At 45.3% G+C, this 26,626-nt stretch overlaps 1 protein-coding gene across 1 annotated transcript in view; it reads right to left on the bottom strand.

Annotated features, from left to right (window-relative positions):
* galnt2 (UDP-N-acetyl-alpha-D-galactosamine:polypeptide N-acetylgalactosaminyltransferase 2) overlaps positions 1-26,626 on the bottom strand; it is a 67,837-nt gene that overhangs the window by 22,043 nt on the left and 19,168 nt on the right. The window contains exons 2-3 of the mRNA XM_083696108.1: positions 12,370-12,460; positions 1,933-2,086 (exon numbers count right to left, since the gene is read on the bottom strand). Coding sequence (XP_083552234.1) covers positions 1,933-2,086; positions 12,370-12,460 — 245 coding nt within the window. The remainder of the gene's footprint in view (positions 1-1,932; positions 2,087-12,369; positions 12,461-26,626) is intronic.

Below are 26,626 nucleotides of genomic sequence, written 5' to 3'. Positions count from 1 at the left end.
AGTCTTATTTTCTGTGGATAGAGGCTGTTCCAGAATCTATTGGTCTGGGTCTGGATACTCCTTTACCATTTGCCAGATGGTCACAGAGAGAACAGGGCGTGGCTGGGGTGGCTGCAGTCTCTGATGATCTTCCCAGCCTTCCTCTTGCACCTCCCGGAGTAGATGTCCTGTAGGACTGGGAGCTCTCGGCCCATGATGAACTGGGAGCTCTCGGCCCATGATGAACTGGGCCGTCTTCATCACAGAGCCTTACGGTCGAGGGTCGGTGCAGCTGGCGTTGATACAGGCAGTGAGTACCCAGATGAGTGGAGAGTGGGGTTTGACGATTGGACGATTACATCACGGATCACTGATGGTACGAATCCATCATCGATAGAGATGCCATTTAAAATGGGAGAAATTGCCCTTTTATGCCGCATTCAAGAGCTGCATTACTGAAGTAAATAAACGCCTCCTCAGCCCTCTGCTTTCCCCTTTCCCAAAAAGTGTTATGTATGGCCTATTATAGCAGGCTGACATTCAGAATTGAACCTGCAATTCACATGTGGAGGGCTGGCGGGAGCGCTCCATATATTTTATGTACATTGAAAAGTTGCCCATTTTCGCAAGCAATCGGGCAACGTTAGCTGGAAAGGTAGCAATTTTCTATGTAGGTGACTCTTGCTATCTTGGCAAAAAAAAAAAAGTACAACCGCTGTTACCAAGAAGTAGGTAAAAACAAACAGATTTCTCTCCCTCACTTCTGTATGTCCTGTAAAAAACGCCTTTTGCTCCTCAGCATGCGCACACACACACACACACACACACACACACACACACACACACACACACACACACACACACACACACACACACACACACACGGCTCATCTGATAGTACACAATAGCGGAAGTCCCAAGGTCCCTATTTCCTTTAGTCACGGTCATTCCCATTGTGCAACGACCAACAATCACGCACATTCTGACAGAGAGATAGAGGCTGAACACATTACACAGAGAGAGAGAGAGAGAGAGAGATAGACGATAAACACAAGACACAGAGATAGAGTATATCTCATGCTGAGTGGCTTTGCATTGTCTGATTGTCAAACATTATGGAAATCGCAGGTGATGGGGAAGGCCATGGTGGTTTTCACATGCAAATGAATGACTAGCAGACCGGAGGCAGATAGATTTGCATTTACATTTGATATGAGTCATTAAGCAGACAGACCTCTCAGATCGACACCAGTGCCATGCAGGTGAGGCCAGGGGTATAGTGCCTACAGAGTAGGCCCTTGTGGGTAAGGGTAGTATATAGGGCCTAGGGAATGGGGGCTAGTATGGAGGGGTAGCATATAGTGTCTCAGGGCTAGGGGTTAGTGTGGAGGGGACACCTACTGGTCATGTCTTGTGTTCAGGTCTAGGAGGTAGGAGGTAAGAGCTAGGAGGCAAGAGTTAGGGCCTAAGGGATAGTGCCTAGAGAGTAGGGGCTAGTGTGGAGGGGACTCCTAATGGTCATGTCCGGTGTCAGGGTCTAGGATGTACAGTAGGGGCTAGGAGGTAGGGGTTAAGAAGTAGGGGATAGGAGGTAGGGGCTAGGAGGTAGGGGATATTACCTAGGGAGTAGAGGTTGACGCCTACTGGTAATGTCTGGTATCGGGGTCTAGGAGGTAGGGGATATTACCTAGGGAGTAGAGGTTGACGCCTACTGGTAATGTCTGGTATCGGGGTCTAGGAGGTAGGGGATAGGGGCTAGGTGGTAGGAGCTAGGAGGTAGTGGATAGGGGTTGACACCTACTGGTAATGTCTGGTATCGGGGTCTAGGAGGTAGGGGATAGGGGCTAGGAGGTAGGGGATAGGGGCTAGGTGGTAGGAGCTAGGAGCTAGGAGGTAGGGGATAGGGGCTAGGTGGTAGGAGCTAGGAGGTAGGGGATAGGGGTTGACACCTACTGGTCATGTCGGGTGTCGGGGATGCCGCGGTCCATCTTCAGCTTGTCACTCTCCACCTGGTTGAACTTGTTCCTGGCATAGGGGTCCTGGCCCGGTCGCACCACAGTGGCACCAACATACAGGTCCTGGTCAAAGTCCTGCCATCGCACCTTACCTGGAACACACACACAGAGACACAGAGGATGACGTAGAGATACAAGATACTGTACCACAACAAACAAACAGGTCAATCAATCACCTTGCCTCAAAAGCACAAAAAGACAGGGGATGGTATGGAATATAATATAACGTTAACACTTTACATTAAGGTCTCATTTGTAAAGGGTTTATAATTAGTTAATAAATCACTTATAACCAATTTATTATTCAATTATAAATCAACGACAAACAGTTATAACTCATTAGTTTAGATTGTTCAATATTCACTTGGTGCTTGCCAAATAGGGAGCTTGCAATCAGGAGATAGTTATTAATGCTTTATAAAAACTAACCCTGATGTGAAATCATGCAAAATTATTTGCTATTATTAGTTGGCGCTGCGGATGGCTGCAATTGGATCGGCTCCTGCTCAACTTCACTATTTTCTTACTATTTTGCTACTTATTATTGCCTTTTGTGTGCATCACACGCTCTGATTTCCTATGACCTACCGCACACGGATCCCATCGCTACGTCTCTCGCTGAGCTACAGGGCCTTTGTTTATCTGGTGGGCGCTGGCGAAAGAGACGATGCAGGGGACGGAGGGCGTCAGACGGAGTGTCATGGTCAGAGTGAGACGCCGCAAGAACCGTCTTCCTCGCCAACGTCCAGTCGCTGGACAACAAGCTGGATGAACTCAGGGGGAGGATTACTTTCCGAACACTACGACTGCACTCAAAGAACTATACGCAACAGTGAAGAGGCAGAAATCAGCTCACACTGTACCAGGGCGCTGATGTGAGAGGTATGTGGCGCAGACTACAGACTATGACAGACTCTTCAGTTTGCATGCTTCCCCAATAGATCCACAGACGACGCCATCGCCTACGCCCTGCACACCACCCTATCCCACCTGGACAAGAGGGACACCTATGTGAGAATGCTGTTCATTGAACAGCATTCTCACATTGCTCAACATTCAACACCATTGTCCCCTCCAAGCTCAGGGCCCTGGGTCTCAACACCTCCCTGTGTAACTGGATCCTGGACTTCCTGACAGGCAGACCCCAGGTGGTGAAGGTAGGCAGCATCACCTCATCCACTCTCAACACAGGGGCTCGCCAGGGCTGTGTGCTCAGCCCCCTACTGTACTCCTTGTTTACCCACCACTGTGGTTGGCATGATTGCCAAAAACGACGAGTCAGTCTACAGGGATGAGGTAAGAGTTCTGGCGGACTGGTGCCCGGACAACAACCTCTCCCTGAACATCAGTAAAACTAAGGAGCTGATTGTGGACTTCAGGAGGAAGAAGGGGGGGACCACACCCCCATCCACATTGGCAGGGCTGCAGTGGAGAGAGTCAGCAGCTTCAAGTTTTGTCCACATCACCGAGGACTTAACATGGCCACACCACTCCCATGCTGTGATAAAGACGGTGCGCCAGCGCCTGTTTTTCCTGAGGCGGCTGAGGAAATTTGGTATGGACCCCCAGATTCTTACAAACTTCTACAGATGCACCACAGAGAGTATCCGGACTGGCTGTATCACCACTTGGTACGGCAGCTGCACCGCCCTCGACCGCAAGACTCTTCAGAGGGTGGTGAAAACGGCCCAGTACATCACGTGCTGCAAGCTATCAACCATTCAGGACCCCTTGAGAGGTGCAAGAGGAAGGCTGGGAAGATCCATCCAGACCTGGTCCAACAGGCTCTGGAACAGTTACTACCTACAGGCCATAAGACTGCTCAACTGACCAAGTAAAGTGATCCAACATTGCATGATTCATAATAAGTAGTCATAAACTAATAATTCACATCAATTGTTTATTCATGCTTGTTTATACTATGGTAATGACAGAGATGGCATTCACTTTTAACACAACATAACCCAATAAGAAATGGCAGCAAGGCTACTGGCCTACTGCGGAATTAAAATAGATAAGTTAATAAACATCAACACAGCATATAGCAAACAATGTACTATCGATGTTTAAACTACAAGTTGTTTCTAGCTTACGACAAAGCCACACAAGTGTGGAGATAGCTAGCTAGGTCCCATCTCATTACATCTCATTACAAAACCATGTGCATTAATATGGAGCTGGTCCCCCCTTTGCTGCTATAACAGCCTCCACTCTTCTGGGAAGGCTTTCCACTAGATTTTGGAACATGGCTGCGGGGATTCACTCCCATTCAGCCACAAGGCATTAGTGAGGTTGGGCACTGATATTGGGCGAGAAGGCCTGGCTCACAGTCGGCGTTCCAATTCATCCCAAAGGTGTTCGATGGGGTTAAGGTCAGGGCTCTGTGCAGGTCAGTCAAGTTCTTCCACACCAAACTCAGCAAACCATGTCATTATGGACCTCACTTTGTACACGGGGGCATTGTCATGCTGAAACAGGGAAGGGCCTTCCCCAAACTGTTGCCACAAAGTTGCAAGCATACAGTTCTCTAGAATGTCATTGTATGCTGTAGCATTAAGATTTCCCTTCACTGGAACAAAGGGGCCAAGCCCAAACCATGAAAAACAGCCCCAGACCATTATTCCTCCTCCATCAAACTTTACAGTTGCCACTATGCATTCGTGCAGGGCGCGTTCTCCTGGAATCCCCCAAACCCAGACTGTCTGTCAGACTGCTAGATAGTGAAGCATGATTCATCACTCCAGAGAACGCGTTTCCACTGCTCCAATGGTGGTGTGCTTTACACCACTCCAGCTGATGCTTGGCATTGTGCATGGTGATGTTAGACTTGTGTGCGGCTGCAACACCCATTTCATGAAGCTCCTGTCAAACAGTTATTGTGCTGATGTTGCTTCCAGAGGCAGTTTGGAACTCGGTAGTGAGTGTTGCAACCGAGGACAGATGATTTTTACGCGCTACGCGTCAGATGATTTTTACGCGCAACGCGTCAGATGATTTTTACGCACTACACGTCAGCACTTGCCGGTCCCGTTCTGTGTGTGGCCTACCGCTTCACGGCTGAGCTGTTGTTGCTCCTAGACGTTTCCACTTCACAATAACAGCACTTACAGTTGACGGGTGAAGCTCTAGCAGGGCAGAAATTAGACAAATTGACTTGTTGGAAAGGTGGCATCCTATGACAGTGCCACATTGAAAGTCACTGAGCTTTTCAGTACTGCCAATGTTTGTCTATGGAGATTGCATGGCTGTATGCTTGCTTTTATGCACCTGTTAGCAATGGGTGTGGCTGAAATAGCTGAACGCACTAATTAGAAGGGTTGTCCACACACTTTTGGCTATGTAGTGTAGCTAGCTAGCTAGCTTGTGTAGCTAGTTAGATGCATCACCTTTGAAGTAAGTTGCTATCGCTACAGTATATGATTTACATCATCTTCTTTTTCTTAGAGGCAGCAGCTGGCCATAGCCAACCCAACGTTTGTCGATGTTATATATCATTTGATAGTTTTGACCAAATACTGAGTAAAGATAACAACACAAGAGAGCTGTCAAACCCAGTTCCACGTTTGTGATGTTTTTTGAGGGACTTTCAAAATAGTAGTTATTTTCTTTTCAAAATAAGAGAGTATTGCCGTATAAATGGTTTGAATACTAGTCATGCTGAATTGCACCATTTAGACAACATATGGCACTGATTGGACTATAGAGACATTGACAGTATTAGACAACCTACCCTTTGATGAGGGTAGTCATGATGGTAATTGTATTAGGGTTAGTTTTCGAAGCATTTATAAGTCCATTTATAAAGCATTTATAACTGGCTCCTGATTGCAAGCTCCCTATTTGGCAAGCACCAAGTTCATATTGATCAGTCTAAACTAATGACTTATAACTGTTTGTAAATGGTTATAATTGAATAATAAACTGATTATAAGTGATTTATTAACTAATTATAAACCTTTTACAAATGTAACCTTAATGTAAAGTGCTACCAATATAACTCTATTGTCCATTCTTTGTTTTTATTGTCCAAGATGGAAAATTGTCTTTGGCTTCATATTAAATGTGATTATACACAACAGTTGACAGAGATATGTGTGTGTGTGTGTCTGTCTCTCTCTGTGAGCAAAGAAACAGCTGGTAGCACTTCCCAACTGCAGTTTCATCACCAGCGAGCCTGGAGTGTTTAGTTTGCAGATTCCAGAGAGCAGAAAAGAGTTTCCCCAAACTGTAATAACAGCCTCCAACTTGCTATTGTGTGTTGCTCACACACACACACACACACACACAGTCTAGTCGGATTAATGCACATTAAACACAAAAAGCTGAAATGTCTAATTTCAAAGTTTGTCACAACATTTAACATGCTTCCAGTCTCCACTCCTTCCAGACAGACGCACGCACGCACGCACGCACGCACGCACGCACGCACGCACGCACGCACGCACGCACGCACAGAGACACAGACACCTCAGAAACATATGGCAGCATTCGATAGCTTCATCTGTCAGGTATGAAACAGGATGGGGATTGGTGTCTGTGTGTGTGTGTGTGTGTGTGTATGTGTGTATGTGTGTGTGTGTGTGCACGCATGGAGGGAAACACTACTGTGAGTAATTAATCTAACTGCGCTGTGTCTCTGTCAGCCTGTTTATAGCATGCTAATTAGCATCGCCTCATTATAGCCTGGCAGTGATGCTAATAGTCCCAGAGTGACGTGGTGGTGAGCAGCATACAGGACGCTCTGGAGCTAGCTAGCTAAGACTGGAGGAGAGACCAGATGACCTTGTAATAATACCAGTCAGTGATTAACACCAGCATCAAATTGCTTCTTTATCTGTGAAATTAAAGTTACAGGCTATTAGCTTAGAGTAGTCGCAAACTGGAATGCGCAGATACAGAAGCTATGAATATGATTTTCCAAATATATACCACACACGCACTCGCACGCAAGCACGCAGGCACGCACACCCCTCCCTGAGTAATTAGATCTGTGTCTATTATATAAGTGTAGTTAATTAGCAGCAGTTGAGCTTGTCTTAATAGCTATGTTCTGGTGGTAATGATGTCATCGCCCAACCAAAGATTAAGTGACATCATCCACACCCACTAGCCTTCCTGTTGACAAGGATGTTATGGCCCTTTCTCAATTGTTAGAAACTTGCTTCCTCGTGTCCTCTGCTCTGTCTTCCACTTGCTTCTTTCTCAAAATCTAGGTTCCTCCCCTTAAGATATTCTCCTCCAAAGCATTATGAGAAGGAAGCGAGTGGAGGATGGAGGAGAGGACGCAAGGAATCGAGTTTCTAACAATTGAGAGAGGACCCCTGTCTCCATATCCACACTAGCCTACTACATTGACTGAGACAATGTATTGGCCATGCATTCTAAATGTTATGCTAGTGTGGATACTGAAACACAGCCTGGGGCTTCTTTTTGGTGAAGATCCTGAGGAGTCGTCACACCAGGAAGAGAAATGCTCCTTTACTGAATTCAATAGTTCATCGCCCATCTCTCCAGCTAACACACTTCTCCTCTGACCGGGCTTATCTGTAATGCTCTCACACAGAGTCAATAGTTCATCTAAATGCTTTATTCTCAGCCGTTCTCAGTCAACTCAGCGGAGGCGGAAGTTGGAGGACGGGCTCATTGTACTGCATATAATTGAATGAGAAATGATACCAAACATGCATGGTTAGTATTTTTCTCCTGGAGGTGATTCTGACAGGACTGATTGAGATTTTAAAAGGCTTTTGACAGTATCAGGTCAGGGTCGCCTCGTTGCCACTGTATGCAATGTAATATGTGTCACCACCACTCACCCTGGGTCAACTGGAGCACTACTGAAAAAGTGGTTTAAAAAGGATTATTAAGAAGAGAAAGAAGGACTGGATGGGTTAAGAATAATGAACATACATTTACTCTCGGTTATGGACTTACACACTAGTGGTCACATGACCAACTAACACAAGTTAACATTACGTCATACCTGACTCCAAAAGATATTTTATGATTAATAATGATTGATAATGATTTGCTCATTCCTGTGTGACAGACACTCGATCATATCGGGTCCTATATTAAGAATACCCAATATGCTATGACCATGCTTCAGTTACAATAAATCGCGAGGAGTTTAGTACAATAGTACAACCTGATGTCGATGACTCGAGACTATGTGTTGTTAACTATGCATGTGAACATTATACATTAATGGTGAACTCTATGTGATAACCTGGTCACGATTATGTTGTGCTGTTTTAACAGAACCTTTATCTAGCGCACATTGAGGTATAGGGAGGTATAGGGAGAATGAGACTAGAGTATCAACAATTTAAACAATTTAATAGTTTCAAAGAAACATACAAAATAATCAAACCGCAAACGATTGGAAGTTTAACCATAAGTCTAACGATGTGTGGCAAGGACAACACAGGAGACTGATGTGCATAGCCCTGACCTGAGAAAATATTGCTGTTCTTGCCCTTAAATACCATCCGAACAACAGGACATCGATAGGAGAGGCCTGTTGGCCTATACTATATACATTACAATAGCGGAAATTATGAAGTGTTATCAACAGGTGAGGTGCGATATCGTCAGGAAGTCCACCAGGCATGCTCATTAAACTGTAAATAGGTGTTCTGGGCTGAGAGGGGGGGGGGCATTGATCACCATCTACAATGGAAGATCAGATGATTACTGTCTTTGCCACATTTAAACACATGTAAATCACATGACTGTCTCCACCAAATCTTTCTACACTTCTGTATCTGGACAGGCCAAACGAGTCGAGAGAGGAGTGTTTATTGTCCCTCCCGAGCTGCCGTAGAGAAGGTACTATAGGTTGTGGTTAATAGTGCATTTGGGCTGGTTAACAGACTAGATAAAACTGACCCCAGGGCTGTGTCTGTAGAGGTAACTTCATCAGAGGAAGAGGGGGCTGTCTACAAGCTAATTAGAGAACGGAACAGGGCTAATGATCTCAGGGTCCATTTTCCATACGCCACAGACTACAACAGACTACGTGATCTGATTTGGATGATTTGATTTCTTTATTATTACAGTGTCATGCATCTTTAGGATGCTCAGCCCACATGGCCTCACAAGACACAGTATTAGCAGAACAAAATGATCATGTACATACATATATGCACATATACATGCACACATTAATACACATACCGCGTGGGCTGGGATTGTGGCGGTGCTGGCTCTGGGCATCTCGGGTTCATGCTGCTGCCCCCTCTACCCCACTGATGTCCCTCTGGCAGGCCGCCCGTGAAAGAGTGGGTGCGGAGTAAACGGGCGTTGGCCTTGTCCTTTAGATGTATTTTAGATGTGCCGGGGGCCTCAGGCCACCTGCTTTATGCTGATTTTCTCCTACTGTTTAATCATCAGTTTTTCAGTTTGCAAAGAGCCTCTAATTGTGTGTGTTGTCCTCTTTGTGCTTATCTGTCCAAGGGGCTCTGAGCCCCTCAAAACTAGACTCCAGTTCCTGAATTCGTCCAGGATGTCTACCGAGTCTACTCTACCCGATATCCTGGTCCTTGCCGCCCCACCCAGGTTCCACCAGAAAGCTGCCCTTCACTATCGACCCCTGAACTCTTGCACCACACCACATTCCACATTAGTTTACTGTTCAGCACCTTTATTGATTGGTTGACCTATTCTCCAACATTGTACTATGATTGTAATGCGTTGTTGACTCACCCTCTTAAACTTATGGTAAGTCACTGGGGATAAAAGTCTCTGCTTATTGGCCAAAATGTAAATGTTCTGTACATATTCACATAAGGACGATGTGTGGTATGGAATAAGGCCAGTTCAGCTGCGATAATTTAAAAAGACATTTATCATGCTAATTAAAACAAACTATTTCCACAGACGTTTCACTCTCCCTCCCCTCCAGTGTAAAGCTGTAATTGTACATCAGACCATCTGGAAATGAGTTTAATTAAAATGGCCACCCTTTCCATCTGTGAATTCTGTTTCACTCAGATGTGAATGTTCGTTTGCTGGGTGACCTAAATCCTCGAGTACTTGCATACATATATAATATTGATAATTCCTTGGAACAATTCCAATATAGAATAGAATGTTCCAGGCCCCCCGAGTATCCTACTCTACCTATCTCCATAACATTCTATTCTATATTAATGTACAGTATGCAGCAACAGATAGGAGGCGCATTTACTCCCCCTACCCCTATAGAAACACGTCATGTTAGTGTTTACACCATGTTCTAATCAGAGCAGCTCTCTGAGGACTACCTCGTCACATGGGAGAACATGACATTTCTGACGATAAAAATACAGACATTTACATCCCTCCTTCCTTGCTTCAACATACCTAGCCACTCAGCCATAGGCACACACACCCACACAGTCACACACAGACGTATGTACACACACACACACACACACACACACACACACACACACACACACACACACACACACACACACACACACACACACACACACACACACACACAAACCTCCTTCCTTCTCCACACACACTGCTTTCGAATCCTCTATATCCTATAGAAGTCAATGTCTGCTCTGACCTGAGGGGTACAGTGTGTATTAAGCAGCACAGCTAAATTCGATTGTGATTCGGTTGAGCGTGTCACAGCCTCACAGATTGGTACGACAGGGCCTTCTATGTGGATGAGCAACCCCTGGACAAGGATCAAACACTCGTAAAAACACCCTAATGTACTTTATAGATTTCCCTAACATCCCTCTAAATATTCCTATAGCATACAGTCATTATCCCTAATGTGTTATGTATCTTTCCCCAGTATTGCTATATACACACCTAACAGTGCAAACAGCCTCTGATTCATGTATTCTGTATCTTTCCATAGTATTCCTACAGTACAAACCAGGAGATTTCTACCTCCACCCGCCTCCCCTGAAACACACCTTCTGTAGTGTAATGAATGCTAAGTGTGTGGACAGCAGAGTACAGTGTCACAACAGACACAGTTGACACCCGGCTTGATACTCAGCTGGGTGAACATAGTGATGACAGCACGGTACCATTCTCTGCCCGTCTACCCCACAAAGTGTGCATTCGTTTTCTCCCTCTCATGAATTTAAATGGAATGGAGGTTTGCAAAATAGGTTGATTTACACTCCAATGCTTCAATTCAGGAGTCAAATTACCTCCCTATGAACAAAATTCCATGTCCAATTCAACAGAGTGGAATTGAACTTGATTTGACCCCAACTCTGAAATGATATCCACGAGGGGGAGCGAATTATAGAATTAGTTACCCATGTTTGGTGTATTAGCAAATTTGCCTCCGAGGGGACCATGTCTGTTCTACTCATTCTGTGTTCTATGGAGTGAAGGAAGGAAAGAATTCCACCCATGTGTTATGTCCCGTGTTGACCAGTGGAGGCTGGTGGAGGTAGAAATTGGAGGACGGGCTCATTGTAATGCATGTAACAGAATGAGGAATGGTATCAAACACGTGTGTGGGGGTGAATTTACTGAGTAAAGTATTTGTCATCATTTGATTTCAGCAAATCACACAACTGCGAGCTGTGGCTCCAAATCAGAAAAGTGTGGTGCGTAAGCACTTGGGGGAAGTGTATTTCCTGAGGACGCTCAGGTCCTTTGGCATGTGCAGGACTCTGCTGAACATGTTCTACCAGTCAGTGGTGGCCAGCACAGTGCTGTATGTGGTATTATATCGGGGGGGCAGCATCAAGGAAGGTGACACCAAGAGGCTGAACAAGCTTGTTAGGAAAGCTGGTTCTGTCCCCAGTGTCACCCTGGACACTGTGGAGGAGGTGGCCAATAGGAGGATAAGGACCAAACTCCTGGCCATCATGGACAATCCCTCCCATCTCCTACATGACACTGTGGCAGAGCAGAGAAGCTTCTTTAGCAACAGACTATTACAACCACGTAACACTAAGGAGAGCTATAGATCTTTTTTGCCTGCCGCAATAAGACTGTACAACTCCTCCTCTGGCTGGCTCGAGGGTGATCAGAGTCAGGCTGGGGGATGTTAAATCATACTGGACTGTTCTTACTGTATATAATGTTTCAGATGTCTATTTTATTATTCTATTGTCACTTTATTTTGTTGTTTGTGATGTGAGCTGCCTTAATTTCCCCTCGGGGATCAATAAAGTACCTATCTATCTATCAAGCCAATGGCCACGTGACTGGCAGATTCTCCCGGACCTTGTATTTTCAACAAAGGCCAAGTTTGATGCGTTGGTCCAAAAGACCTTCAGAGCATTTGAAAGTGTCTGGGAACAAGATTAGTGTTGACCTAGCCTCTCCATAGACCCTGCTATGTGTCTGCATTGAAGGGGTTAATCAGCCTGCATGGCAATGTTGGTAGTGTAGTTCTCACCAGGGGGGAGTGTCTCTAGACTGTGAGTCTTGTCGTCTGCGTTGCTGTGAGCCTGGTTCTTGCTGGATGAGTCCACCGCATTCCAGTCATCCTGAAATATAAAAACATATAAAAACATAAATACAAACAAATAAACACATGAATATCCAGTACCTTCCATTCATTATGACACAGAGGCTAATATAGAGGCACTTTGAAAATATAGATATATTCTGATCAAACAAAGAAAAACTCCTGCACACTGTGCTTGCAAAGATAATTAAAATTGCCAAAGTTTCAGTCCATAGACCTGTGTCATGTATGTGCACACATAAACAAAACAAAACATTGACATTCCCCTTTTCACACACAGTGGGGATGTTCTTCACCAGATAAAGGCTGCTCAATAAAGGCTTCTCCAATCATAACCCCTGCCAGCCCACCCTTATGATTCAATTACAAACACAGTATGATTGAGAACGCCTGCAAAGACCATGACCTTGGATGAACAAATGCAAAACATTTTGAAAAGCACTTGGAGAACTTTGGAGAACCAAATCAAACTTTTGAGCTTTTTTCAGCCATAGTCCTTTATCGATTTGTTTGCTCAAGGTTGCCTTTGGAAATAACAAGCATGTGGCGGTCACATGCATTGCGTTACCGTGGCAACGGTAAACTCCGGGAGAAAAATACTAACCACCCACAACTAGTTTAACACCAGAGTTGACAACACCCTGCTCCAGGAGAGATACAGAGCAAGGTGATGGAATGAGAAATGGTGTCACGTTTATTGCACGTGCACACATGCGTTACAATGAGCCCATCCTCCGATTTCAACCTCCACCAGCCTCCCCTATACTACACCACTAATCATCTGCTCATCAGAATCCTGATCAACAGTCAGGTGTGGAACAAAAACCTGCACACCCTGTGGTGTAGCTGTCTAGGAGTATGATATCGTTCCATTGACCTTCTAGAATGTTAAGTGCACTTATTCGGCCTCCTCTCTGCCTTTGTTCTAGAATCAGAACCAGATCAGAGGGACAGACGGACATGTTTTATTCAGCGCAGGACCCAGCCAGCCACTCTGATAACTCAACCATTCATATGTAGAGTCTCACACACTCTCAGTATTAGATCTGCAATTGTCAGATGAATGAACTTTCTGCATGATGTTAGAGGCTGAAACACATGATGACACTTTATATGCCAAGGTCTCATAGAATCTGGAGGACAAAAAGACAGGCTCTTGTTTTCTTATGACAGCAAACAACCTGACAATTGTTTTGATCTTCCAGCCTTCATGGATTTATATAATGCTGTGATTTCTGTGGAGGTTGGTTGTTTTGATGTCTCAGACACAGACCAACCAGAGGACAGGGATTAAACAGACAGAGAAATCTTCTCAGTGAGAAGACCACACAGGTATTTAGAGCACACACACACGCACACACAATTTTCACCCATGAGTAGAGCGCACACACAGATGGTCCAGAGCTAACACAACCAGGGAAGATTACCCATACTGCATTAGGCCTTGGCATTAGCATAGAGCCGATGGGTGCGTTTCATTCCATTATCCACATTAGCATATCACTTCAGAAAGAGCCAATGTGCCTGGTCATACATTCTATAAAAGGTTTGCCATGTGAATATTGGCATTCAGCACATACCAGTGTTCCTATGGCCTCCTTCTAGAATTGATTTTGGGCCATTCATGTGCACTCAGAACTAGGAAATTCAGAAATGTTTTGACTTGGAAAACTCATTGTAACCCTCGAAAAAGTACGAGAATCAAGAAAATAGTGCAATAATGCAAATAACGGCGTAGATACCAAACTAAACACTGACACACACACAACAGTAGAGACACAGCAGCACAACAACAAGGTCATAACTCAGACAGGACCGGTGGAGAGGCCTGCCGCCAGGGCTAGCAGGATGTAAGCAACTAACCAGCTGGGGTGGGATGGAGGGAGGGAGGGAGGGAGGGAGGGAGGGAGGGAGAGAGGGATGGATGGATGGAGGGAGGGAGGGAGGGAGGGAGAGAGGGTTGGTGGGTGGGATGGACTGACAGGCGCACAGACAGACAGACAGAGTCTGCTGATGGCTACCAGAGTTACACCAACAACCCTGTGCTAAACACAAGACGTAAGCATTTCTGTCTTAGCCTCGTCCCAACTGCTAATAAATGAATCCCGACACCCTCTCTCTCTCTCTGTGTGTGGGGGGCGAGTCATGCATGTTGATAGGCTACAGCCGACTCAGGTGTGAATCGATAGATGTTTGTTCTTTAAAATGGTGTTGATCCTCCCCTCTATCCTGTTTGCGCTGCTCTGCTCTCTTCCACTGCAGTACTAAACACTGTTTACAATGAAAAGGTCATCTGAGAAGAACAATAAAACTTTAAGACTGGATATTTATTGTCTGAGACACTGCTGTGTTTTTCTTGTGTATGATGACACTGGCGCTGTGAAATCAGCAACAAACAACCAGCGTTTATGTGGTTTAGAGAACAAGGCGAGGATTCTCATACTGTTTTTGTTATTGTGTTCTCACCCAGAGTACTGTCTCAAGGGGCCCATTACCATGCTAGTATGTCATTCTGTGTTACAGAGTGGGACGAGGTCTCACCCAGCCAGCAATCCATCCATCCATCCCTCCCTCCCTCCCTCCCTCCCTCCATCTCTCTCTCCCCTCCCTCCCTCGCTCCATCCATCCCTCGATTCATGCACTTATCTATCGGCAAAACAGTGTTATGGCCCGTTATGAACTGTGATGTTACAATGCTCAACTCTGGAATCTACAGTGCAGTCCACTCAGCAGGAGTTCAAGGGCATACTATGACACAACCTGCGTGGCTCAGTGTCATTCCAGGTCTGATGACGTCAGCCAATCAGGAGAACAGGTCTGACAGTTCCAATCAGAGAGAAAGATGGAGAGAGAGAGAGAGAGAGAGAAAGAGAGAGAGAGAGAGATTGCCAGGGTGTGAATATATATATATATATATATATGTATGTATGTATGTGTGTGTCTGTATAACCCCAAAAGAGCATCTGTCTCTGTTGTGACCCCCGACAGCTGTTCTTAGCTGAGCCAATGATAGATGGCCTACACTGAGCCAATGATAGATGCAGATGGATGCAGACGCCTAGGTTTCAGCTCTGCAGGCTAACATATTCTTGAAGACGTGCAGACAACCTGGTTTAAACCCAGTCAGGCTCATAACACAATTTCCTGTACGCCTGGAGAATAGTATTAGAGTGTATGTCGGCCACTTTAACACTTGAAATATTCAGGAGTACTACAGACCTAACAGAAAAGGATGATCCCAGCACATCTGAACTGGCCTTGTCATCCTAACAGCAGAGTATGTTTCCATTAAAAGTGAAGCTCTAGAGTCGATAAAGTGAGCACTCTGTCCGTCCGTCCGCCCGTCCGTGTTCATTAGTCTACTGCCGTTGTTAGTGTGATGACTGTGTTCCACAGTGACAGGAACAAAACCTTACAGTACCACATCCTGGGTTGGGTTTCACAGCCAATTACATTACAATATAGGGGAATAAAACAAAAAAATCCAAGCACTACTTGTAAATCATGTTCATGGGGTTGATCTTATTTGGATGAATTTGATCAGTAAAAACATATACAGGCAGAAAATCAGTCCCAATTAAAATGAATACACCAGGGATGACACTTGGAACATTTTATATTATGGCCCTCCAGCTAATAACAAGTTACTGGCATACTCTCTCTCCAGTGGAGGGTGGCAGAGGTAGAAATCGGAGGATGGGCTCATTGTAATGCATGGAATGAGGAATGGTCCTCAAATTTCTACCTCCACCAGCCTCAACTGCTGCCCTCCTAAGCCACCTCAGCCATGAGCGTTCTTACAGGGAGTGGAGAGGGAAGAAGGGAGGCAAGTCAGATCACATAACGAGTGATGTTGCGATGAATACGAATATGTCCAAACAAGATTTGAGCCTGCGACCATTCCTCATTCCATTCCATCCATTGCAATGAGCCTGTCCTCCCCATTTCTCCCTCCTTCAGCATCCACTGAAGCAGGCACATACTGTCTAACTGTCTAGCAGTGATCTCCTGAACAAGCCAGCCAAGTTACGGTGAAAGGTATTTGACTTGCCCTCAGACAGCTATGGAGTGATTAGGAAGTGAAGGTCAGTTTGACATGCTGACAAGATAGTTGATGAAAGGAAATACCAACAGAGGTCAACCACTTTGAATGTTTGAAGTTTTTATTTTCTTAGACAGACAGACAGTAAGACAGACAGACAGAGACCGACAGACAGACAGACAGACAGATATACATACATACATACATACAGGCAGGCAGGCAGGCAGGCAGGCAGACATACTGGCATTTTCCTCCTCTCAGGCCAGTCACAGATGAGCGTAACAACCCGCTGAACACACAACAGATTGGAAACCTAATTTATTTAACCTTTATTTATCCATGGAAAACACACTGAGACCAAAGTCTCTTTAATGGGTACGCCTGTCTACATATAATTACAATTGCAAAACAATACATTGAATATAAAACACAGTCGAAACCTGGCCCCACTGCATCACACGCAGGCACACACGCCCACCGCCTCTGACGGCTGAGTCACTGTGGAAGCAATCACCTCTAACATGTTGACATTCAGAACACAAACAAGACACAAAGTCTCTCTCTAGCACGCACGCACGCACGCACGCGCACACGCACACACACACACACACACGTCTCTCGAACAGATGGTGGAGTAATGTGCAGAACTCAGGACTGGTAGGAAGATGAAGATAACTTCCTGTTTCTTACCCACTCAGACATCACCCAGTCACTTTGTTTGCCTGAGTTAGCATATCCCTTGGTACTTGTTCAGCCAACCCTTGGATGCATGTTCAACTTTGATCCCACGATCAGGGGTTAATAATGTATCTATTTCTATCTCTCTTTATCTATCCATCTCTCTAATTCTCTCTCTTTCAATGTGTCTTTATTACAATATGGAGCCGTGGGGCTGACATCAAAGATTCAAAAGCCACCATTGTGCAACACAAATATGTCTCTATTGGTCCATTCATACTATACCCACGAGCCTCTGGAATCTTGGCTGTCCATTTGGAACGTCTACAATTCTTGGAAGAAGAGAGGGAGTGATACCACTTATAATATCTTCTTCATCATCATCATCATAATTAAAGTTCCACTCTGGAGAGTATTAATAATAGATGTCCTGCCAATGGCAATGAGTCTACTGCTGGTGATGCTTCTGTAGAAGACAACAGTACTCCTCTCTTTTCCTCTAATAAAAGGAGCTAACAAAGTCACATCTACCGTAAACAGATAAGACACTGGGTCATCTTCAGATTTGACGAAAGCAGCACTAACTTTTTTTCTTTTTTTTTTTAATCAACACCCTTGATACATTATCTACTATTTCAAGGTTTAGAGTTAGACCTGTCCTACAGGTATTTGTAGGAAACTAGGCATTGCATTTCCCTCTCATCCTGGTTTTACATGCTTCACAAAACCAGCAGTTAGCAGTACCCAACGGTGGGCCTGATTAGCATGACCTCATGTTTTTTGGCAGACTAATCAGGTGTTGGAATGGAGCAGAGAGAGTTGCCTCAGGCTCTGGAGCAGTATGAAAAGGGACTAATGAATAGCACCTGGCACATACTCACCAGGGGAGGCTGGTGGAGGCAGAAATCTGAGGACAGGCTCATTGTAATAGTATTAGGAATGGTATCAATGCTCCTATTTCTGCCTCCACCAGCCTCCTGACACACACACACACACACAGACACACAGACACACAGACACACAGACAGACAGACAGAGACCAGAGCATCGCTGTCTAACCCTGACTCCCAAATCAGCCACTAGCTCCTACCCCTAGGCAACCCTAGGGATCTGTGAAGAGTGGATGGGTGTATACAATATAGTAGTAGCTCCATATTGCAATCGGATATGCCAGGTGGAATTGTAGCCATATTACTTACACCATCCTCTCAGATCTACACAACAACTGTGTTGGGGGTAGGGCCTAGGGATTGATATGGGATTCAGAGACACATGCCTAGTGCTGGCTGGAGACAAAAGCTTGTCCTACTATTCAAGTCTAACACAAGAGCATTACAGTAAAAACCAGTCAGTAGATTAAGCCATAGTGACAGACAGACATTTTCTATGTTCTCGCCTCCCTCTTCCTTCAACACAACCTCTCTCTCTTACAGGGGAGGCTGGTTGAGGTTGAAATCTGAGGACGGGCTCATTGTGATGCATGGAATGGAATGAGAAATGGTATCAAACACTAGCATTTCTTATTCCATTCCAGACATTACAATGAGCCCGTCCTCAGATTTCTCCCTCCACGAGCCTCAGGTGCTGTACTAATTAACAAGAGTACACTCTCAGAAGTGGAGTCAGATTTACACTCCACTGATGCAAACGTTATGCTAATTCCTGCCATTGTAATGATAAATAAAGAGGCGTTAATGTCACCACAGTATTCAAAAGACTCATTTGTTCAAGTTCACCGATGTACTGTAATACCCATGATAAATAACATGTGTATTGCTGTTTATCCTTGTATAAATCTCCTTGTGTTGTTATGAAAAAAACATCTGGAGGAATCAAATCAACTCTCGACATCAGAACTCTGAGAGACTGAGCCAGCTAAACAGGAGAGGAGAGTCACGACATCACCACCACATGCAGGGGAGAGGAGAAGACACAACACACACATTCTCCCCTTAAGATATGGTACACACATTCTCCGCTCAAGACGTGACACACACACACACACACACACACACACACACAGACACACACAGACACACCTCAATTTAATCCTGCTGGCCTGGGCCAGACACACACACAAAGTGAATAAGGCATTCTAATCTCCTCGCAGTCAATCTCTCTCCCAGATTAACGGCTGGCATTCACACCGCCTTCACTAACAGTTAGGAGCCAACCTGGAACACACACACACACACAGTTAGGAGCCAACCTGGAACACACACACACACACAGTTAGGATCCAACCTGGAACACACACACACACACACAGTTGGGATCCAACCTGGAACTAACACACACACACACACACAGTTAGGATCCAACCTGGAACTAACACACACACACACAGTTAGGATCCAACCTGGAACTAACACACACAGACAGTTAGGATCCAACCTGGAACTAACACACACACACACACACACACAGTTAGGATCCAACCTGGAACTAACACACACACACACACAAGAATGTACAGCCTTTACCACTATGAAACATGAAACTGAGGATGGCTGCTTAGGCTTTTATTGCCTGTTCTAAGCAGATGTAATGGTATTTCATGTCCCCATAGGTTACCAACAGGGAGTCTAGGCTCGTGTGTGTGTGTGTGTGTGTGTGTGTGTGTGTGTGTGTGTGTGTGTGTGTGTGTGTGTGCTCCATCTCTGTCAACAACACAGCCCAGTAGGCACTTCCTCATGAACGTTGTTTACAACAGCACTAAACCCCTTTCACGTGAGAGTTCACTAGCGTGAGGCCCGGGGTGAACAGTCCAGAGATGCTACTGCTTTACCCCTTTACCAAGAAAAGAGAGGACGTACCATGAGTTAAACCTCAGCACACACGAGTTTGACCCTGGGGTGAACCTGCACAGGGCTGAGAAGGAGAATCAAACACTGTGGACCTCAACAAACAGACTGTTTGTCAAAAAGATTATTAATTTACAAGTGTTTTTCTTTTTCTGAGGAGATAAACAAGGCTTTATTCTCCTAAGCTACAGCATCATCATGCATCATGCAGCTCTAAAATATCCAGAGGAAATGGTTGTACTTGAGAAATGACGCATTGATGATGAACAAAACTAGTTACAGTTCTTTTTATCAGCTACAAGAGAATAGGGAACAGACAGCAGAAGATGATTTTCTTGCCAGTGTCTTCTTGCCTTTACGCACCAAGGAGGAGGTGAAGTGCCTGGGAATGTGATATAAGGGAATAAATGAAAACGGTGCAGCTGAAGGTAAGAAAACTACAACGTTGGAAGAGCTCTATTTCTGTACAACATTTCATTTCTGGGAGCCAATTTGCAGACTGTCAGTCTGCAGCACATACCCTGCCCTGGCTGTATAACTAGCAGCACCGAGGTGGCATATTCATTAGATTACATAGAACAAGACCCTGGTGCTTGCCTACCAGGCGGCAAAGGGAACAGCCCCTCCCTACCTGCAAGCAATGGTTAGCCGCCAAGCCCCTGCAAGATCACTCCACTCCTCCACCTCGGCTGCCCGCCTGACACCGCCGCCTCTACGTGGATGCAGTGGCCGTGCTACTCGGTCACGGCTTTTCACTGTCCTGGCGCCCCACTGGTGGAATAAGCTTCCCACAATGGTCAGGACTGCAGAGTCACTTCCGATCTTCCACCGTAGATTGAAAACCCATCTCTTCAAGCTACATCTTAACAGTCCCTCCTAATGACCGCTTCACCCTCACTACCCCCCTTATACTAACCCTAACCCCGAAGCCTCTTCTCCCCTCTTACCCCCCTGTACAAATTCTCTCCTGCTAATAAAATCTATATAAAAAAATATTTGAAAAAAACTAGCCTACTGGCATTACGACTGCCAATGGCCCCTCTCACAGTTGGATTGCTGGGACTGCTTCTCTGCTTTTACTGTTGAATGTCACACAAAAATGCTAATCATACCGTCTGCACAGTATCCTGTTTGAGTGGTTGTTATCCTTCTCATACTATATCAAAATCCAAAGAGGTACAGCAACTCCTCAACAGTAGAATACACCGTAATATTTCAAAAGTACTTTAAAGTAGTAATAAAGCTATCAGTTTCGATTTGTGTGTTAGTTTCCTCTCCCCTCCCCTCATCTCCCCTATTTGCACAGTGAGACGCTGCTAAGAACTACAGCTTAAAATTACCTGTCAGCCTGCCACAGTGACTGCGGTAATGAAATATCAATGAGACGCAAAATGGATTCACACTGAGCCTATTTATGACAACCTGCAACATGGACCTGCTACTTCCTGTTATATGTGAAGCCTCATCTGGGTGCCAAAGTCAGTACCAAAGCATAGCGGAGGTGATCTGGAATCACACACTCGTGATGGGCAGCCATGCATGAGACACGTCAACAAAAGTATCGCCATCAGACCTGGAGTATTAGTCTGACAAAACCGTGCTCACAAGCACAGTCAACCTGTCATCAGACCTGGAGTATTAGTCTGACATAACCGTGCTCACAAGCACAGTCAACCTGTCATTGCCATTGTATATTGCCATTCCATTGCGTACATTGCTTCACCGCTGTTTATACTGCTTATACTGTTTATATTTTTTAGTACTTCTATTTTATTTTATTCTATTTTCAAACTTATTGTTGCACTACTCTGTGGCACTGTCACTTTTGCATTTCACTGTATACTTGTATGCACGTGACAAATAAAGAATCTTGAATCTTGACTATATGTGTATAATCTCTGAGATGTCCTATGACTATACAGAGTACATGTTCCATGCAGGTCTTACAATGTGCGTCATAGTTGAAGCATTCAGGATCCCCTAACGGTCCCCATCTCTCTGAGCAGTCCTGTAACCATGGTTACCTGTGGCTCCAAATGAAATTGGTTTATACCAACACCTTGTAGGTATAAACACACTATGTTCCATCAAGACTCTCGCTGAAGCCTTTGATTATCCATCCAGCCTTACAGACAGAGCACACACGGAACACACACACACACACACACACACACACACACACACACACACACACACACACACACACACACGAAAAGCAGAGTGGACAGGGTGATGAAGTAGCCTCTGTTTGAACCGATCTTTGATCCAATCAGACACTTGGAGGTCAATGAAACCGGGAAACACTGCCACCATCAGTGTCCCAGCAAGCGACCAAATACCAACCCCACAGGGAGTTAATCTGTATAGAAAACAGCTTCTGGGGGGGGGGGGTGTGTCAACTTTTAATGTTCTCATTTCATCTTCAGAACATCACATATCTCATCATAGATTTCGAAATGTGAGAACAGATAATAACTAGCTGACATTTAGATGATTGCCAAAGATCATCCACATGTAAATACTATATTAAACTCTTGTGGTTAAATGGCAGTGCTTGGAGAGGCCTACTGTACTACAGTGTAAAGGTATATCATTCATCTAATACACACCACCTTGATGACAGCAAATGTTAGAGGACAAATGACCATACCGTACGTTCCCAGAGGGACCCCAATTAGGATGCCTGGTTGACTTATAGTAAACCTACCCCCTCCTGTGTGTGTGTGTGTGTGTGTGTGTGTGTGTGTGCACGCCTCCCTCCTCCCAAGGTATTACTGTTCAACAGTCACTGGTCCATAAACCAGCAGCCTCCTGGCCTTGTAGTAATGACCCTGCACTGGGCTGTTGGTCTGTGGTCCGTCCACCCATCCACCCACCCACCTACACACCCACCTGAAGCTCAGGCCAGTAATTCAGCCTTCAGGTTTGATTACAGCAGATTACAACCAGGGAATCTTGCTCTTCCTTTGTCTCCAGGACACCACACTCAATCTCTCTCTCTCTCTCTCTCTCTCACACACACACACACACACACACAGACACACAGACACACAGACACACAATGTGAAAGCCTACAGTATGTCAATAAATCAAATTTAGAGAAGAAAACCTCTGTCTTTATCTACCCATCATTACCGCCCCCTCTCCTCCCTGGCCGGGGCACCAGAGCCAGTCTGTGTGGGCTTAACTTGATCAAGGAACCAATCAGAGGAAAAGACTGCTCTGCTGCCGAACCCTGGCCCCACTGCATCTCTCTCTCTCACACACCTGTTCGGAACTCAGGCCAGTAATTCAGCCTTCGTGCTTGATTACAGCAAATTACAACCGGGGAATCATCATCATCTTCCTCCTCACTCTCCTCCAGGACACCACACCCAATCTCACACAATCCCCTTCCCCAGGGAACACTTAACCCCCCCCATGTACCACCCTGGTGAGAACAGAGGGGTCATTTCCCTTGTTAACAGCTGTAACTGTTGTACTAGTGTAGGCGACTGGGTATAAGGCTGTAAAATTGAATTAAAACTTGGTCTTGGTCTCTCTTCCCCTCTCCTCTCCCACCCCCTCGGAGGGCAGGTAGCTAAGGGGCTGAGAGCTCCTCTACATTAAATGACACTTCACAACCAGACTCATCACATCCTGGCATCTGAAGTCTGAGAGAGAATTGGATACAGTACGGTATATCCATGATTAAAGAACTCTTCTCTCGTCTCGTCTGACTGAACTGAACATAAGACCATCGCCCTGGGGACCACAGTTGGGCCAATAAATAAGGGAGTTTTGGCATTATGACATGGAGGCTAATTTATGTATTTTCCAGCTGTGTCTATGATTAGCCGGACCATGACTGAATAAAGCTTTTGTCTACTTTGTTCAAAGGATTATCACATGTACATATTTATTTTCCACTGAATAAAGCTGATGATGGTAACAGTGACAGCACAGTTGTATTCCCTGTTCCTGTGGAGCCAAATATCTTTCTGCATTGTGTTAGACAAAAATATAAAATAAATACAAAAGTATTGTATTAGGCTCTATTCTATTCAGTGGAGGCTGGTGGAGGTGGAAATCGGAGGACAGGCTCATTGTAATGCATGGAATGGAATGAGGAATGGTATCAAACACACATTCCTCAGTTCATTCCATGCGTTACAGTGGGCCACCACCAGCCTCCACTGACTCTATTCTATTCTGTTCTAGTCCTTTCTTGCATTCCATCGCTACTCTAATCACCAAGGTGCATATGACAGAAGATGCCCCACTATTATACAATGTCCTTCTCAGAAGAGTAAGATCTTACTGACATGACACGTATCATTTCACTGTAAATTGATGGGGACATACTTACATATGGTGCCCGTCTCTACGCTGCCAGCCTGCAGCCAAACAGCGAGCATCCATCTCATGTCAGTCTCGACTGGCAGCCAACAAACTAACAATGACATCAACTGACGCACACTATCAATGACAAAAGATGCTGGTGCCAGCCCCTAGCTGTCTGTCAACACAAACACAATGACAAGATGTTACATTTAACAAGCACATTAGCTGATGATATGAATGGACTTCATCTCTCACAGCATTCACAGCCCTGTCTGAGTATGGCCTTAAAATATCCTCATTCAAACTGGGGGGTGTATCGGCCCTGTCTGTCTGTCTGAGTATGGCCTTAAGAGAGAGATGGATTTCTCACAGCTCCATTCAGCTATAGGACAAACCAAAAAATATACCTTAGAACAGACTTTTAAAACCTGTGGCGTATTAAGAAAGATATGCACCGTAACGTATAGAGCCAACACACCACCCTCTAGTCTACACGACTTACACTTATACCTGTTCTACATAACACATTTCTATCTGAATGATCTGTTGAACTTTCCTCCAGAACAGAACCGGACCCTGGTTTATATAAGAAGGACGATATACTGTAGTCCACCACAGCTCACAATACACCACAGATCACACTACCCTGAGCCGAGCCGAGCCGAGCTGAACTGAGCTGAGCTGAGCTGTACTGGGCTGGACTGGTTACGCGTCCAGCATAGCTGCTGAAACAGTGCTGGAAAGGGCCAATGTGGAAAATAAAATATTCGAGGCAGCACAGTATGGTTCAGCTCGGCCCTATAGTGTGTAAAGCCCCAAAAAGAGCTCATCATCATCATCATATGGACAATTTCAGACAGAGTGTAATATACTGGGTACGCTCCGCTGCACATGGCTCTGTATCTGTGAGGGGAAGCTATAAAAAGAGAGAGGCCATTGTGGAGTCCCAATGGGTATAATATAGTTCACGCATTGGCAGCTGAATGCATCTTCTATTATCACCTTCTATATTACAGTCGCCGCGTCCATATAAATCACCAAACCATCTCATTGTATTCAAATGTAAACCAGGCCTAAGCTTCTTCACCCTGATGACACAGCAAACACTGCAAGCGCTTTGTTGTACGACCGCCACAATCATTCAGCGAAATGGTGAGTGCTTAGGATACAAGATAGCCCCAATACGATGTTAAATTAGGCGTGACTTTAATATAAAAATGTCAATAACAGCACAACAGCTCTGCCTGCCTTGACACTCTGCATTCCAGGGAGCACCGTGTGCCGGGGAGCACCATGACTTTAGGGAGGACGAAGCTTTTATCACTCTGTCTCAAATTGCTTACTTCAAAGGAAACCAACCAGTGAAGGGTCATAAAACATCACTACTACGGCCCTTCCCTCTCTAGGGCTGCACCTTAATACTCTAAAGCAGCTTTCTCTTCTTGTCTCTAGTCCTTTCCTTCATCCGCACCGATGTGATGTAACTGGACAGGTGAAAGTAGATTAACGGCAGGCACAGATACCACATTGATTTCAGATCAATGTAGTTCAGGGGAGGCTGTTGGAGGCAAAAGTCAGAGGATGGGCTCATTGTAACGCATGGAATGGAAAGAGGAATGGTATCAAACAGGTGAGGAATGGTATCAAATGCACATGTTTGATACCACTCCTTATTCCATTCCATGCATTACAATTAGCCCCTCCTCTGATTTCTACCTCCACTAGCCTCCATTGGTATTGAATGGCACAAGGAGAGGATGCAATTCTAGAGTATAGAGATGCAGCCCAGGTGTACAGCCGGGAACCCACAGTAGCCGTGCGCTGGAGCACTCCATAACGCCTGCTGAAACTCAAGCCCCCGTGGAGCGAACTGTGAGAAGTCACGCTGGTGTGTGAGCCAGAGGGAGGGAGCGGGAGGTGGGGAGAGAAGAGGGAGGAGGGCAGGAGAGGCTCAATAGAGCGATTGTGTATGCTGGCCCATGGCCCGGACCCCCATCTGCAGACAGAGCAGGCTGCTGAGCCAGGGGGGTCGGGGAAGAACCAAGACTGAGGCAGGACATACGGACATGCGGACATGCAGACCTGCCATCCATGCCCCCCGCTGACTGGCTGGCAAGCCTGGGTAGGGATCTGTCTGTGGCACAAATGGCACAAAACAACCATGTGTTCATTGGAGCTTCACCTTCGCAGGATCAAATGAACACAGTCCTTTGAGTGTCTAGTAATGTAATGCTTACCCAACAGCTTATCAGTAGGAGTGTCTTAGGAACACATAAGGAACTAAATGACCAAATATTTCATTAATCCTCCAACAAACAAAACACGATCTGGCATAGTC

This window comes from Argentina silus (assembly GCF_951799395.1).
Source record: "Argentina silus genome assembly, chromosome: X".
NCBI lineage: Eukaryota > Metazoa > Chordata > Actinopteri > Argentiniformes > Argentinidae > Argentina > Argentina silus.
Note: the sequence above shows the minus strand (reverse complement) of the source record. Positions and strands in the feature narration are given on the sequence as shown.